General features: G+C 41.1%; 1 protein-coding gene across 1 annotated transcript in view; it reads right to left on the reverse strand.

Annotated features, from left to right (window-relative positions):
- Rcl1 (RNA terminal phosphate cyclase like 1) overlaps positions 1-18,406 on the reverse strand; it is a 56,077-nt gene that overhangs the window by 31,812 nt on the left and 5,859 nt on the right. Inside the window, exons 2-3 of the mRNA XM_004653174.3 lie at positions 7,037-7,108; positions 1,215-1,390 (exon numbers count right to left, since the gene is read on the reverse strand). Coding sequence (XP_004653231.1) covers positions 1,215-1,390; positions 7,037-7,108 — 248 coding nt within the window. The remainder of the gene's footprint in view (positions 1-1,214; positions 1,391-7,036; positions 7,109-18,406) is intronic.

Here is an 18,406-nt window from a genome sequence, read left to right on the forward strand (position 1 = left end):
AAATTCTAAAAAGATTATGCAACATTCCTTTATAGCTAAAATTCCAGATCTTGCATTGTACATAACATCCTACGTTGAGTTTCTAGGAACTGAGTGGTAAGTCCTCCATTGCCTGAGAACACATTCACCATGCTCAAATCTGACTGGGAAGCTTGGTAAGTGCACCAGCAATTGCCACTAGCTGCTCCTTCCCAGTTAGGAAAGCTAGCTGACCTCATAAGCTGCCTATTTACTGGCTATGGCCTATGTCTATAGTGGGAAAGACAAAGGAAGCTCTTCAATTAGGAATTCAAAGCCATTAAAAAACATGCTCTGGAGCTAGGAAAATGGCTCAGTGGTTGAAGCTTCTTGCTTGCAAACCCTGCTTGGTTTGGCCTAGGTTCAAATCTCTCATATGCATATGGGGCTAGATGCATCAAGTGTGGAGTGTATGTGCAGCACGCCTACAGCAAGAGGCCTCGATGTACCTGTCTCTGTTCTGTTCTGTCTCTCTGTCTGTATCCTTACAAGTAAGTAAGAAAGAAAAGAAACATTCTCTTGACAGTAAAGTATCCTGAAGTATAGACTCCTTCTTGCTAATATGATGTCTAAGGCTGGCATAAAGATAGCTCTGGGAACAATATATAATTTTTTGTGGGATAATAAGCCATTCTTTTATCTACAGGAAAACTAGCATGCTTAATGAGAAGCATGCTGGTACCCACACACTATCAAAGTTCACACATTCCTTTCCTGACTTTATGCCTATTTTCTTATCTGAAAACTCTTCTCAGATGAAGGAAGTCCATGAGTTTATGGCTGAAGCCTGGATAAGTCAATTGTGCTGTGGCACTGCCCAGAGTTATTTCTGCCTAAAACTTTTATCTGCTGCCCTCTAGTCTCAGCTCTTACATGACTTTAAAGTTCCACTGGCACACAGCCTGCAGAGCTGTACTTCATGTTAACCATGAAGAGTCAACAAGCACCTGTCCTAAAGGCTATTAGACAAAACAAACAGAGGCTCCCTGGTGAATGTGCACAACCATTCTGAACTTGATGATCAGGAGTCTCAATTCATGTGCCTTCTGGAGTTTCTAAGTCTCTAGGTAAGTAACAAGCAAAACACACTCAAAAACACAACTGTACTTTTAAAAACTATTTTTGAAGAACTTAAACTGTACCATAAGACCAAAAAAAAAAAAAAAATGATGTTATGGTTTGGCCTCAATACTCACCGAGGGGTCAACTTGGTCATTGGTCACTCCTCGCAGGACTATTTTTAAAGGGTGCTTCATGAATGGTGCCAGGCAAAGAAGGGCCTCCAGGTAATATCCAATGCTACGAAGAACACTACAGTCATGTTCCAAAGACCCACCATACAGGAGGCCAGGCTGGTAATATAAGGTCGTTCCTTAAATGAGAGAAAACACAGCCAATGCAACAGGAACAAAATCAAGTATCACAAGACAGCAACGGCTGAGTCCCAAGAGGAAATTCTGACAAGGGCATCCAGGGGAGTTCAAAATGCCATTCTTGACAGCCCATGCTTCACCAAAAGCTGACTCACTACTGGCTAGCCTCTATAATAAGAATAAGCTAGTCCAGGGGGCTGGAGGGATGGTTTATCAATTAAGGCATTTGCCTGCAAAGCCAAAGGACTCAGGATCGATTCCCCAGGAACCACATTAGCCAGATGCACAAGGGTGCACAAGTGTCTGGAGTTTGTTTGCAGTGGCTGGAGGCCCTGGTGCTCCCATTCTCTCCCTCCCCCCTCCATCAAATAAACAAATATTTAAAAAAAAAAAAAAAAGAATAAACTGGCCTGGCAAGATGGCTTAGCAGTTAAGGCACTTGCCTGCAAAGCCTAAGGACCCAGGTTTGATTCCCCAGTACCCATGTAAGCCAGTTACACAAGGTGGCACATGCATCTGGAGTTCGTTTGCAGGGACTACAGGACCTGGCAGGCCCATTCTCTGTCTATCTGCCTCTCTTAAAATAAAATAAATATCTTGTAACTACAATGATTGAGATGGGGAGGTAATACAATGGAGAATGGAATTTCAAAGGGGAAAGTGTGGAGGGGGGAGGGTATTACCATGGGATATTTTTTATAATCATGGAAAATGTTAATAAAAATTGTGAAAAGAAAAAAAATAAAAATAAAAAATAAATATCTAAATACTAAATATTTTGAAAAGAATAAACTATAGTATAATTTAATAAATAGTAAATATATGTGTGTGTGTGTGTATATATATATATATATATATATATACATATACATATACTATATACACACATAGTAAAAAGCCCCACCTAAGCCAGCTAAGCCACCAAAGTCACAGCAGGGTACAAAAGAGGCTCTTAGCAGGCACCCAAGCCTCCCAATGGTACTCAGACTGTGCTGACTGGTGGCTCATGAGTGACGTCTTCCAGCCCCACACCAGCAGCCTGCATTCTCCAGACCCTTCAAATGAGGTTCCTCACACACTTCATTTAACAAACAAGATGCCTAGGTGACACCAAAATAAGAGAACAAGAGAAAGAGAAGGGAAAAGGTTAGGTGGGTTAATCTTCATTGTCACTTGACTGCATTTAGCATCATCATTTAGATGATGAGGCACACCTCTGGGGGTGTGTCCGTGAGGGTGCTCCAAGAGATGACTGATTGCCAGGAAGACCTACACTGAATGGGGCTGGTGACATCCCATGATAGGGGGAATATCCAGACTGAATAAGAAGAGAAAAAAGGAAAAAGGCTAGAGAATCCAACACTCCTGTGGTGGTTTGATTCAGGTGTCCCCCATAAACTTAGGTGTTCTGAATGCTAGGTTCCCAGCTGATGGAGATTTGGGAATTAATGTCTCCTGGAGGAAGTGTATTGTTGGGGGCGGGCTTACGGGTGTTAAAGCAAGTTTCCCCATGCCAGTGTTTGGCATACTTTCCTGTTGCTATTATTCACCTTATGTTGGCCAGGGGGTAATGTCTGCTCATACCATCGTTTTCCCCTGCTATCGAGGAGCTTCCCCTTGAGCCTGTAAGCCAAAATAAACCTCTTTTTCCCAGAAGCTGCTCTTGGTTGGGCGATTTCTACCAGCAATGCGAACCGGACTGCAACAGTAAAGTGTTACCAAGGAGTGGGAGATTGCTGCTAGACACCTGACTGTGTGGCTTTGGCCTTTTGGAGCTAATTTTCAAGAGGAATGTGGAAGGATTTGAAACCTTGGCCTAAGAGATGCCTTGCAGTGCTGTGAGTACAGCTTGATGGACTATTCTGACCAGAGTTGAAAGACCTGAATGCGGTAAGAACTGTGGACTATGAGGTTTGGCTTATGAGAGTGAGAAAGAGCTTTGCTTGGACTGGGCTAGTAGTTTGTGTGAGGCTTGCTATTATGCCCATGTCCTGAGAAGTTGTGCAGGGTTGCTTTGCTTAGAAATGAACTGATGTGAGCAGAGGAATATGACACAGAAAGAAAAATCTTTGTATGAACTGTTGTCCATTCAGCTGCAATTGAGAAGATTACAACCTTTGATACTGGGCTAGCTGACCTGCACTTGGGGCAACAGGAAGAAATATAGACTCTTGGAGGCCTGAGTGCTCAAGAAGTGTCCTATTCTTCAAAGTCTGTTTTATTACCCCCTGGATTAACAAACTGCCACCCTACCTGATATTATGGAGTATGAGAAATGCAGGAAAGAGAGGGTCATTGAGTTTGCAACATGGTCTTGTGTTTTGGAAATGGCCATGGACAATGTGAAGCAGGTTTGCTGGATGTCTTGCATGGAGATCCCATGGGGCCATGAGGATGAACTATGGGTTGCAGTGGAGACCCAGTGGAGATGCCGGGACCATGAGATGGCCGGCCCCAATGAAGTTTTCCAGGACTGTGAGTAGCATAGCTGGAAGGGTGGAATGCCAGGGACTTACTGTTGGTTAGAATTATCAAACTTGGAGATTTGTCACTGGCTAGGGTTGTTGGACCTGAAGGTACAGAGTTTGATGTTTGCCCTGGTTGTTTTAAATCATGTATTGGCTGAATTGTTCTTTGCTACGGCCAATACCATCTTCTGCAGTGTAAATGTTTGTTCTGTGCCATTATGGGGTTTTTGAGGTTATTTTTTGGTATTATGGCTCAGTTAAAAGACCTTGGACTATGGGGATGTATGAACATCATGTGAAATGATAAAAACTATAGGACTTTTAAAGTTAGATGAATGCATTGCATTTTACATCATGTTACCAGTTTACGGGGGCCAGAAGCAGAAGGTGGTGGTTTGATTCAGCTGTCCCCCATAAACTTAGGTGTTCTGAATGCTAGGTTCCCAGCTGATGGAGATTTGGGAATTAATGCCTCCTGGAGGAAGTGTATTGTTGAGGGTGGGCTTATGGATGTTAAAGCCAGTTTCCCCACGTCAGTGTTTGGCACACCTTCCTGTTACTATTGCCCACCTTATGTTGGCCAGGGGGTGATGTTCACCCTCTGCTCGTGCCATTGTTTTCCCCTGCCATCGTGGAGCTTCCCCTTGAGCCTATAAGCCAAAATAAATCTCTTTTTCCCAGAAGCTGCTCTTGGTTGTATGATTTCTACCAGCAATGCGAAATGGACTGCAACAACTCCCTTTGTCTGTCTCCTGACCCATCAGGCTCTGAACTGCTCTGCTCTGCCACCCCTCAGTGCTATTATGGAGTGACAGCTCTAAACCATAAGCCAAAATAAATCCTCCCTTAAGCTATTAGGTATTTCTTCAAAGAAACACAAAGGCAACTAACACTGGGTGGAAATGGGATCAGAAAATGTCTTACTCTTTAACCTACACTGCAGACATGACCAGAAAAGAAAATGTCTGCCTTCTAAATTACCAACAAAAAAAAAATGACTCAAAACAAAACAACAACAACAACAAAAAAAAAAACACTAACAATTCCCAAGTAAGTGTGCCATGAAAAACTAAAGGGGCCACAGCTGACAATGGACATATGAACATCTCACTTATGAAACGTTCTCCATTAATATGGCTGAATGCAGCCACAGACCAGCACATCTACATGGCATAGGACCACATCCAAGCTTGTCTTCTTTCCTAACAGCCGCCATATGGGAAAGGTTAGAGAATCCTTTCTGGAATGCAGCTATAGAATCCATGTCAGCCAAATAAAGTCTGCCATGGCTGCCTATTCAATGTAGATACAGGTCCCAATATATAAAGAAGGGAGGGAGGGGAAGGAGGGACAGAGGAAGGGAAAGAGAAGGGAAAGGAAAGGAAGGAAAAGAAAATAACTGAAATGCTTATCAATGCGGAGTAAATTAATTATTACCCACCTATACAATAAAATACTCTATTGCAGGACTGGAGAGATGGCTTAGCATTTAAGTGCTTGCCTGTGAAGCCCAAGGATGCCAGTTTGAGGCTCAATTCACTAAGACCCACATTAGCCCGATGCACAAGGGGATACACGTGTCTGGATTTCCTCTGCAGTGGATGGAGGCCCTGGGGAACCCATTCTTTCTATCTGCCTTTTTCTCTGTCGCTCTCAAATAAACAAAAAATAAATTAAAAAAATATTCTACTGCAGATGAAAGAAACACAGTGACCTGCATGTGGCAGCAAGAGAGTTCTCTGCTATGTGCACTAGAGAAAACCTGCTGGCTCCAGATGTGTATGCAAAGCATGACCCTGGCTTTCACAGGCCTGTGTAAGCAAGTGCTATGATGGTGGCTACTCCCAGTGAAGAGTTTAGAAGAAAGACCTGAAGGAATTTTCACATTTTTTTTGCATTATCTGTATAAACTTGAGACAAAATTTAAAAATAAAACAGATTTCAGCACATACAGCTACTTCAGAGTTTGTTGTATGAATGGAATGTGGGGCTGGAGAGATGGCTTAGCAGTTAAGGCACTTACCTGCAAAGCCTAAGAACCCAGGGTCCACTGCAGGACCCACATAAGCCAGATGCACAACGGGGCGCGCATGCTTCTGGAGTTCATTTGCGGAGGCTAGAGGATGGGGGGCATTCTCCCTCTACCTACCTCTCAAATAAATTTTTAAAAAAATTTAATTAGTCAATTTAAAAAAGAACTAAATGTTACAGGATAACTAAACGGACTTTGGAAAGTTTATGTATATGGTAAGTATAAAATATTTTTATTCTTCAAGGAGCACTTGACAGTTCATTTGACATTTTCACTTCTGTCTTCCTTAAACCAGGTGTATATGCCTCATTTCTTTAACCTCTGAGCCACCTCTCCAGCCCTGCGCCTGATTTCCCTCCCCCTCCTCTTTCCCTCCTTCTTCCCCCTGCCCTCCTCAGTGTACCCATTCCCTTTCTCTCTCTGTGTGTCTCTCTGCTTGCAAGGAAAGAAAAAGAAAAAGGTACTCCCAAGAATGGAAGTGGGCTAGTGGGCTAGGGAAAGGCATACACTAAAAAGCTACATGCACTATTTTAACGATCGAGAATAATGAGTTTTCGCTGGTTTGTTTTGGTTTTTGGAGGCAGGGTATCGCTCTAGCCCAGGCTAATCTGGAATTCACTGTGTAGTTTCAGGCTGGTCTTGAATTCACAGGGATCCTACTACCTTGGCCTCCCGAGTGCTGGGATTAAAGGAATGAGCTTTTATTATAATCCCTACTCTTAGTTTCCTCAGGTTAATTCCAAAGATGCCCTCTACTTTGTTGATGGTTTATATAACAAAGTGATTAGTAAAGTTTTCAACACGCTATGGTAGTTATACCATAAAGAAATGAAAAGCAGAATGCCAAACTAATACATATAGATGCTTTCAAGAATGGAGAGAAGGGGCTGGAGAGATGGCTTAGCGGTTAAGTGCTTGCCTGTGAAGCCTAAGGACCCCAGTTCGAGGCTCGGTTCCCCAGGTCCCACGTTAGCCAGATGCACAAGGGGGCGCACGCGTCTGGAGTTCGTTTGCAGAGGCTGGAAGCCCTGGCGCGCCCATTCTCTCTCTCCCTCTATCTGTCTTTCTCTGTCTGTCGCTCTCAAATAAATAAATATATAAATAAAAATTTAAAAAAAAAAAGAATGGAGAGAAAAGGGCCTTACCTGTTTGGTTTATTTCAATTCGTGAACCATTAGTTATTTTGTCCAGAAGCCTTATGAAGCTAGCTTCAAAGTCTGTGGGGGAAAACAGAGAATCTCCTGTTAAGACTCCATTGCTAAAAAACACATGATATGTGGCACAAAACTGTGGGAGAATAGTTTATTTCCAACATATCTAAGTTTTCTTCTGAAACTAAACTAATGACCATGGGCTGAGGAAGCAGAAGCAATGGAAAAGCCTTGACTAGAACATAGTCAGTGGAACTGTAAAGAACAATTCAGCCTTCCTATTCCACAGAAAAGTGTAACTCCACTAGCAATCTAGTGCAATGTTAGTCTGACCTGCACAAAACCTTTAAGACCTCAAGAAGGCATGGTAAATAAAGGAGAGAGGGCAGAAGGTACTTGCTTCAGAATGCCTAAGAGGGAAGATTAAATGGAGGGTCATCCTGTAGTCTCACAGGTAGAAAGAAATCACACTTTCTCCCTCCCAACAGTGTCCCTTCTCCTTTACTGATCTATACCTGACTGACTACTTCAGTTTTTTATTTCATAAAAAGGTATGTGAGGGCTTGAAGAGATGACTGAATGGTAAAAGACACTCGCTTATAAAATCTATAGCCTGGGTTCAACTCCACAGTACCCAAATAAAGACAGATGCACAAGGTGATGTACGCATCTGCAGTTCATTTACAGCAGCAAGAGGCCCTGGTGTACCCTTTTTTAAAATTTATTTCCTTCCCTCCCTCCTCCTTCCTTCTTCCCTTCCTTTCCTTCTTTTTCTCCCTATCTGTCTCTTTCTTACACACACACACACACACACACACACACACACACACATACACACACACACTTATAAAAAAAGACATTTGAGGAGCTGGAGAGATATCTCAGTGGCTAAAGTCACCTGTGCTTGCAAAGCCTGCAATCTTGGGCTCAATTCCCCATTACCCACAGATGCACAAAATGGTGCATGCATCTGTAGTTCAACTGCAGTGGCAAAAGGCCCTGGTGTTTCTATTCTCTCTCTCCTTGCAAATAATTTCTTTTAATTTACAAAAAATGTATTTATTTGAATACACAGTAGTACTGCCAACTATTATCAAATGTATGAAAAAATAAATTTAATTTTATATTCAAATTAGCATCAACTCACTTATAACAGATTATTATCTAAAATAGAAAACCTGGTCAAAAGCTGGGCATGGTGGCTCATGAACTTGGAAGGCTAAGGTAAGAGGATCACTTTGAGTTTGAGGCTAGCCTGGAACTATAGAGTGAGTTCCAGGTCAGCTTCCACTAAAGTGATAGAGACCCTACAGGGGGTGGGGGGTGGTTCAGACAACAAAGAATTTTAGAACAAATAGCTGATGAATAAGGAGCACCACTCTATAACAGAGTAACTGTACACAGCAAGGCTACTGATCATATTAGCCTCAGTTTTAAGTATTTTTAATATCCCTGATAGGCTGTGTCATACGTAGTGATGAAGAACAGGTGACAAAAACTGGCTAGGTAGTTTAGGATTAGCAGGGCCCCCAAAAAGGAACTTTTTTTTTCTTTTAGCTGAAAGTAGGAAATGTCCTTGAGCCTGGTTTTTCCTTAAAGGAGTCTTCCCCAGCCTGCATCATGTTGAAGGCCCCAAAAGCCATAAAAGATGTGGATTTTTCCTTATCTCTTTTTCCCTACAGGAGTCCCCTTTCCTAGAAGCCAGAAGTAAATGTGACTAACACTGCTAGGGGCCTGTACTCCTGGTATGGGAACTGGATAAACCAGATCTTTCCCCCAGGCAGTGAAGGCTTATTCCTCTGAGAAACCTGGATCTGAGTCAAGATTCAGATCCCCTAGTCTAGACCTCCTCCCAACTCAGCAGTGTTCTGCTTTACTTTTTTAAATCTTGCTTAATGGTATCCCATTTCTGAGCCTCTCCCCTACAGGAGCTCTGCCATCTCTTTTTTTAAATTTTTTTTAAATTTGCAGAGAGCGAGAGGCAGAGAAAGGGTGCGCCTGGGCCTGTAACCACTGCAAAGGAAGTCCAGGCACATGTGCCCCTTGTGCATCTGGCTTATGTGGGTCCTGGGGAGTCGAACCTGCATCCTTTGGCTTTGCAGGCAAATGCCTTAACCCCTAAGCCATCTCTCCAGCCCAGCTTTGCCTTCTTTTAAGCTCTAAAATACAATCTTAATAAACCTTACCCTCTATGGCTTGCGTATTTCATTTGTCAAATTCACAAGACAAGAACCTGGAGACTACTGACTTGGCAAAAGTTTGTACAATCATGAGCATACTCCTGGGTTAGAGCACATCTAAGAGCTGAGAATGGCTCTGTCACTATCAAAGACACCCCAAATTCACTTATCAGTAGCATCCACCACAAAAATCGGAACATAACTGATAATGGAACTGAACCAAAGTTGCTTCCGTGGTCTTTTCTACAGAATATTCTATTTCTAAAAGACAAAGGCACAATTTGTATTACAATGTCAGGTTTACAGTAAAGGTAAGGAAATCTGCAAAAGAAAGCCTTAATAAAACCAAAAACTGAAACTTTATAGCTTTTACAACTAAAAAAAAAAAAAAATCATGACTTTACAAATGTTTTGCTTTGCAATCCACAATAAGAACTGCTCATCAGGAGCATAACTAGGAAGAGAATGGACATCTAAGGAGACCTCCAGGACAGACCATCCCTGGTCACAACAAGCAGATGCTTCAGAAACAGACTCAGGGGTATTTCAGAGGCCTAGTAACAGTGAGAACACAGCTCCATTACCTGATACAAGAAAGATCTCAAGTCCACCTAGTCATTGAAAGATGCAAGTGCTCAACTCTGAAATCACTATGCAAACAAATTTTGCCCATTCACCTCCCATACACCTAGGTTCACCATTCAGGATTGCTCCTTGGAGTATGAAATTTCAAAGCTGAAAAACGTAGGGGAAATTTACCAAAAGCAAGCACAATGTTGTTACATTGTTTAGGACTATATAATAAGGTTAAAACAATATAAAAATTTAATTGTGGGCTGGAGATTACTCAGCAGTTAAGGCACTCACTTGGCTGCAAAGCATAAAGATCTGGGTTCGATTCCCCAGTACTCACATAAAGCCAGATGCACAAAGTGGCACATGCATCTGGAGTTCGTTTGCAGTGGCTAGAAACCAAAACTAAAAAAATAAAAAATAAAACAAAATAATGAAAAGGGCCAGGCATGATGGTACAAAGCCTGTATATAATCCCAGCACTCAGGAGGCTGACATGAAGATCATGACTTCTAGGCCAGCCTGGGCTACAGTGAAACCCAGTCTCAAACAAACCAAAAAAAAAAAAAAAAAAAAACAAATGAATAGAGTAGAGAACCAATAAATTTACCATAATACCTGAAATACAATGAAAGGAGCTTTAAGGAAAAAATCAACAAGATGGCAATACAAAGGTGAAATACGGATGAAAGAAAAAGCTACCTTACTAATCAAGTGGGAAGAAAACATTTTGATTTGAATCCAAACTTTGTTTTTCTAAAAAGTATCATCTTTGATCCAATGATTTCATACCTAACACAGTAAATTATGGAAACAAAAGCAAGCTACAACATAGGTACAAAAATTTTACCACCCTAAGGAAAAAGAAGTACACTATATAGAATAATTTATTGTTGCTTTATTTGTAACAACACCAAAGATAAACACTTATAGGTAAGGAATGGTTAAGTAAATTGGGCAGGTCTATACTGTGGAATATTCTATCCATTGTTAAAATATTAGAAAATTCATATGTGCATCCATGATAATGTCCATGATGAGTTAGCAAGCTAAAAAGGCCAGGTGTGGATAGTCTGGCAATGGCAATATTTTTGTTTAAAAAAAAAGAAAACAGGACTGGAGAGATGGCTTAGTGGTTAAGGTGCCTGCCTGCAAAGCCAAAGGACCCAGGTTCAATTCCCCAGGACCCACATACGCCATATGCACAAGGGTGCATGCATCTGGAATTCGTTTGCAGTGGCTAGAGGCCCTGGTGCACCCATTCTCTCTGTGTCTATCTCCTCATTATTTCTCTCCCTCTGTCTGCTTGCAAATAAATAAATAAATATTTTTTTAAAAAACACAGTGGAAAAAAAGGTCCTGGAGAAATGGCTTAGCAGTTAAGGCGCTAACCTATGAAGCATAAGGACCCAGGTTCAATTCCCCAGTACCCACGTAAGCCAGATGCACAAGGTGGCGCATGCATCTGGAGTTTGTTTGCCGTGGCTAGAGACCCTGGCATGTCCATAGTGTCTCTATGTCTGTCTCTCTGGCTCTCTGCCACTATCTCTCAAATAAATATTTTAAAAATAATACAGGCACTATGAAAAACATCTAGAAGACTGCTTCTTGGGAGTATGGAAATTCTGTGGTCTGGGAAACAAAGTTTGCAATCTATACCAATTGCTTTAAATTTGGACTCATAAGAATAGTTTCACAAAATAAGTATTTTTGTAATAACAAAATGAGCTAGGTGTGATGGCTCACGCCTTTCATCCCAGCACTTGGGAGGCAGAGGGAGGAGGATTATCATGAGTCCGAGGCCAGCCTGAGACTATACAGTAAATTCCAGGTAAGCCTGGGCTAGAGTGAGACTCTACCTTGAAAAAACAAAAGAAAAATGAAATTTATTTTGTTCCATGCTTTCAATTTTTCCATATAGTTTTTCTTACATAAACCTCTGTGAAATAAATCAATAATTGTTCTATATTGTTTTATTAGACTTTAGGTTTCCTTTCATATCTAAATTCTCCAGTCTTAAGTCATTTTCTTCATGAACACACTAAGAGGAAGTAATCCACTCCAGCCCTATCCAATACAGTATTTCTTCCACTTCAAAGGGCAACTGAGGGCAGAGAGCATCATATAATAAGAATAAGTTTAAAACAAACAAACAAAAAGAATACATTGGGCTGCAAAAATAGATGGCTTAGTGGTTAAGGTGCTTGCCCGCAAAGCCTAAGGATCCAAGTTCGATTTTCCAGATCCCACGTAGATGCACAAGGTGGCACATGCATCTGGAGTTTGTTTGCAGTGGCTAGAGGCGCACCCATTCTCTCTCTCTCTCTCTCTCTCTCTCTCATATAAAAAATTAAAAACAAGAGTATATTCACCAAGATGCCACAGCAACCCAAAATGTACCAAACAACAACATTGCAAACTGTACAAAACAAAACCTGAACAAACTGAGTGGAAGTGAAAAAAATCTCCATAACTGCTGTTGAATATCTCAAGACCTTCACTCAAAAAATAGTAGCTAAACCAGGGAGGATAAAAAATTCAAAACACACATCCAGGTGTGGTGGCACACACCTTTAATACCAGCACTTGGAAAGCAGAGGTGAGAGGATTGCTGTGAGTTCATGACAAGCCTGACACTACATAATTCTAAGTCACACTGGGCTAGAATGAGACCCTACCGCCAAGGAATTTAAAAAAAAAAAAGAATCAAAACATCAGAGACAGAGGTGCTAACCAATACAGGATCTCTGCCAAAAGTGGGAATGAAGCATGCCACCCAACAACAGCAGAATGTATACTGTTCTAAAATGGTCCCCAGAATATATACCCAAACATATCATAAAAACTCAACATACTTAAAAGAATTGAAATCATAGAGGACAAATCAAATTAGGCCACCCTGTGACTACACAGTGAATTCTAGATCAGCCTGGGCTAGAGTGAGACCTTACCTCAAAAAGCAAAAAGAACAACAACAACAAAAAGAATCAAATTAAATTCAGTAACAAAAAGATACCAGGAAAGGATCCAAACACTAGGAAACTAAATAACACATTCAAATAACCCATGGGTTAAAGAAAAATTCTCAAAGGAAATAAAAAACAAGGTGAACTGAATAAAATATACCAAAATCCATGGGGTACAACTAAAGCAATGTGGATGGGGGTTTATTGCACTCCATTTACTTAAAAAGGGATAAATTTCCAGCCTTCTAAACTCCACCTCAAAATCCTAAAATGCAGAATAAAAGAAAATAAAGATACAAGCAGAAATTAATAAAAATTAAAACAAAAATATGATCTAAAAATCACTGAAGCAAAGACCTGCCCCTCATGTGAGGATCTGATGAGTGTTGTTAGGAGTGGAAAGTGGAATCATACATTAGGCAAATGCTACACAGAGCTACATTCCCAGCCAAGAGCTTGTTCTTTAGAGACTGTTGTGTCTTGAGCAAGAAATGTACCCCCACAGGCTCATGTGTTTGAATACTTAGTCTCCAGCTGATGGTGCTGTTTAGGAAAGGTGTGGCACATTCAGGAGATGGAGTCAACAATGATGGAGAAAATGCATACTAGGGGTGAACCATGAAATTTTATAGCCCCACCCCACTTTCTGTTCTCTCTCTGCTTCCTGACTGTGGCTCCAGTATAACCAGCTGACTGCTCCTGCTGCCATATATCCTTTCCTTCCTTAGTCTGGTCACAGCAACAAAGTAAAGTAACTTATACAGAAGAAGGGAGAGAGGGAGGAAAGGAAGGAGGGAAAAGGAAGGGAGGGAGGGAGAGAGGGAGGGAGAGAGAGACCAGAGTTAGCATTACCAATATCAATAATGAAACAAGGCACACACCGATTTTAACATCTGAAGGATAGAAAGGGAATACTGTGAACAATTGTATACACATAAATTTGACAAGTTATATTAAATGACCCCTTCATCAGTAACACAAATTACTGTAAGTGATCCAATGTGATACAGATAATTTAAATAGTAAAATCATTCAAGAAATTGACAGCATAATTTAAAAGCAATCAAAAAGCAAAACCTAAATAAATAAAGCTGGGCATGGTGGTGCATACCTTTAATCCCAGCACTTGGGAGGCAGAGGTAGGAGGATCTACAAGAGATCAAGGCCCAGCCTGAGCTAGAGTGAGACCTTACCTCAAAAAAAAAAAAAAAAGTAAAACCTCTAAGATCATATGGTTTCAAATGGAGAAGTCTATCAAGCATTCAATTCTACATGATCTCCTTCAGCAAACAGAAGAAAACATTCTCAATTTAGTTTAAAGTAGTATTACCCTGGTGACAAGACCAGACCAATACAGTACAAAAGAAACTACAGATCAACATCATTCATGAGTACCCAAAACTCCCTAACAAAATATTGGCAGAAAAAACCCAGCAATGTATAAAAAGAATTTTATAAATCATTAAAAACAAGCTGCTTTCCAGGAATTCAACACTGGTGCAATCTTTGAAAATTCAGTCCATGTAATATACCACATAAATATGCCAAAGAAGAAAAAAATCATCATCAAGCAACCCTATCAATTACTGAAAAAAATGACCTAAGTACAATGCCCAATCATAGACTAAAAAATTTTCAGGCCACCCTGAAACTACAGTGAATTCCAAGTGAGCCTGAGCTAGAGCAAAACCCAAACTCAAAAAAAAAAAAAAAAGGTTAAAAAACTTAAAAAATTAGTAACAAAGAAAATTTCAACTTGCTAGAAGGCATCTATAATTATATAAAGCTAACACATTTAATAGCAAAATACCACATGATTTTGAAACCCTTAAGGTAGGAAACAAAGCAAGGGTGTTTGGTTTCAACACTTAATACAGTATTAAAAGTTCTAGCCAATACGTTAAGGCAGAAAGAGATAAGAGGCATATAGATCAGAGGAATAAAGTATTCCTATCTGTCTCATACCTTCCAAGGCCCAGGGTCCATTGAGGAAGAGATGTAGGAAAGAATGTAAGAGCCAAAGGGCAGGACTACTTACAATGCACTCTTCCAGACACAAAATGGCCTAGATATCCATGACCTTGCAGTACCTGGTACTACCTACAGAAGACCATCCTAATAGGAGGAAAAGATGATGACATCAAAATAGAGTGACTGAGAGGGGGGAGGGGTATGATGGAGAGTGGAGTTGCAAAAGAAAAAGTCGGTGGTGGGGGGGGATTACCATGGTTTATTGTCTATAATTATGGAAATTGTTAAAAAAAATTTTTAAAGTATTCCTATCTGTAGATGACACAATTGTCAATGTAGAAAATCCTAAACAGTCTTCAAAAAAAGTCCTCCTAGGGCTAGGGAGATGGCTTAGTGGTTAAGTGTTTGCCTGTGAGGCCTAAGGACCCTGGCTTGATTCCCCAGGACCCACGTTAGCCAGATGCACCAGGGGGCGTATGCATCTGGAGTTCATTTGCAGGGTTGGAGGCCCTGGTGCGTCCATTCTCTCCCTCTCTCTGCCTTTCTCTCTGTCACTCTCAAATAAATAAATAAAAATGAACAAAGAATTTTTTTTTAAAAAAAAGCCCACCTAGCAATAAGAAAATAAGCAAGATTGCAGAATATAACATGCAATAGTTTTATTTTTATATATAAAAGTAAAAATCTGCCAGGCATGGTGGCACACGCCTTTAATCCCAGAACTTGGGAGGCAGAGGTAGGAGGATCATGAGTGCAAGACCAGCCTGGGTCTACATAACAAATTCCAGGTAAGCCTGGGCTACAGCAGACCCTACCTCGAAAACAAAACAAAATCATACAAATTCATTTTAACTGAAACCATGCATTTAGGTATAAATCTAACAAAACATGCATAGGATATAAATGTTGAAAACTACATACATAACACTGATGAAAGAATACACACACACACACTTACATAGGTTAACAGACAATGCTCATGAATAAAAAGCTAACACAAGGGCTAGGGAGACAATTCAGCAAGTAAAGTGCTTGCTACAAAAGCATGAGGACCTGAGTTTGATCCTAAGCATCCACATAAAAAGTGAAGTATGGGGCTGGGGAGATGGCTTGGTGCTTAAAGGCATTTGCTTGCAAAGCCTGCCAGCCCAGGTTCAACTATCCAACACTCATATAAAGCTGGATGCAATGTAGCACATGCCTGTGATTACAAAGCATCTATGACAATGAGAAAAGGAGCCAAGAAAAACTGTAATTTGTAGGCCAGTACCAGATACACAAAGTGACACATGTATCTGGAGTTCATTTGCAGGGACAGGAGGCCCTGATATACCCATACACACACATACTCTCTCTCTCTCCCTCCCTCCCTCAAATAAGTCAAAATACTAAAAACAGGCAATTATAACACAACAAAGCAAAGTCCCCACCCACATTATTTACCCCAGAAAAGAAAGGTTTGTGGTTCACATGAAAAGCAATCCACAAACTTTTATGGCAACCTTATTCAGGAACAGCCCCAAATTAGAAATGACCCAGATGTTCAATAATTTGAAGGAAAAAAAGAAAAGCGGTCAGGCATTAATCCCAGAGGTAGTAGGATGAAAAGTGAGTTCAAGGACAGCCTGGAATTACATAGTGAATTTCAGGTCAGCCTGGGCTAGAATGAGACACTACTTCGAAAAACAAAAACAAAAAAAAAGTGGATTGGGTAGATGCCTCAAGGGATTAAAGGCACTTGCTTGCAAAACCTACTAGCTACAGCTTGATTCCCCACTACCCAAGTAAAGCTAGATGCACAAAGTGGTACTTGTGTTTGGAGTTTGTTTGCAACAGCAAGAGGCCCTGACAGATCCATGCTCACTCTCTCTCAAATAAATAAATACGTGCTTAAAAAATTTTAAAGGTGGTACTTTCATGTTATAGTATATTACTAAGCAATAAAAAGGATGAAACTTAGTAAAAACAAGATGAGAAAGATGGCTTAGTGGTTAAGGCACTTGCCTGTAAAGCCTAAAGACCCAGGTTTGACTCCCTAGTACCCAGGTAAGACAGTGGTGCATGCATCTGGAATTCATTTGCAGTGGCTACAGGTCCTGGTGCACCCACATTCATATTTTCTCCCCACCTCTCTCTCTCTCTCTCTCTCTCTCACACACACACACACACACACACACACACACACACACACAATAAGTAATAAATAAATAAATAAAAGTATAGGGCTGGAGAGATGGCTTAGCAGTTAAGGCATTTGCCTGCAAAGCCAAAGAACCTGGTTTGATTCCCCAGGACCCACATAAGCCAGATGCACAAGGTGTATCTGGTGTTTGTTTGCAGTAGCTGGTGGCCTTGGTGTCCTCATATATTCTTTCTCTCTCTCTCTCTTTGTCTCCCTCTGCTTGCAAATAAAAAATAATAATAAATAAATGGAAAGTTATTTCCAAATTAAAAAAAAAAAAGTATAGAAATGGAAAGTTGGCTAAGGCTCAGGGGGGCAGGAGGGATGCATTGGGGCAGAGATACATCTTGAAGTCAGTTATCTGGTTTTATCTGGCAACATCCCAGTCAGAGCAAACAGTTTGCCCAACTGGATAGCTTCAGAGTTTCCACAGGGGTAGCTTGCAAGGAAACACCTCTGCAAAGACAAAGCCACCAAGCCACATGTCCACAGGTGTCACATATATAGACTGCAGAACTTCAAGAACAGTTAAACAACTAACTACAGGTGTGAGGTCATCCGTCATCCAGTAGCTTTAGCTTCTGGCCAAGCCACCATAAGCCAACTTGACTGCTCAACCACTTGTTATCAAAATTTTCTCTGGCCTGAAGACCCAGTGAACAACATAAGTGACATGATGGAAATCTAAGCCTCTTATAAACTGGCATCAGATACAGAAAAGCCTGGTGGGTGACCTGTTCAACCAAAAAGGTCTCAGTCTACATGCTCAAACACTAGGGTCACCTTGGTCTCCCAGTCTGTTTGGAAAGTGGCACAGCCAAACAACGCTGAGATGCTCAAAAGCCTCCAGCCACCTCATTAACTGTACTGATGGGAAGGCCCCTTCCAGCACCTCACCCATTGGGGACTTTTAACATTCTTCTTTTTAAAAATAGTTTTATTTATTTATTTACAAGCAGAGAAAGAGAATGGGTGCACCAGAACCTCTAGCCACTGTAAATGAACTCCACATGCAGGTACCACCTTGTACATCTGGCTTTACATGGGTACTAGAGAATTGAACCTGGGTCACCAGGCTGCAGGCAAGCATATGAACGCTGAGCCACCTCCCCAGCCCCAATTTTCACATTCTTGAGAACCATGGAGTGATTACTATGGGGAATCACGGGACTGTACACTGTTCCATTGACACCAACACCAATTTCAACCACTGGCTTCTTTCAAGTACTCATAAGAGCTGAGGTGGTGGCCCTTTATTGGGGCCTCAGAGCTGGTCCCTGCAGCACCAACACTGAAGCTCAGTCTTTACCAGACCAGACCACAGATAGAAACCCTTTTACCCCAACTCCACCCTCATCATGTGACCAGCTGCCAAAGAGGCACATGGCAAACACTCAATATAAGGGATTCCTGCAGTGGTGGAAATGTGCTGTATCTTCACTGCATCAGTGTCAATACTGTGGGAAGTTACTTGGCTCTGTCCAGAAATCCC

Source organism: Jaculus jaculus, chromosome 1, assembly GCF_020740685.1.
Source record: "Jaculus jaculus isolate mJacJac1 chromosome 1, mJacJac1.mat.Y.cur, whole genome shotgun sequence".
Lineage (NCBI taxonomy): Eukaryota > Metazoa > Chordata > Mammalia > Rodentia > Dipodidae > Jaculus > Jaculus jaculus.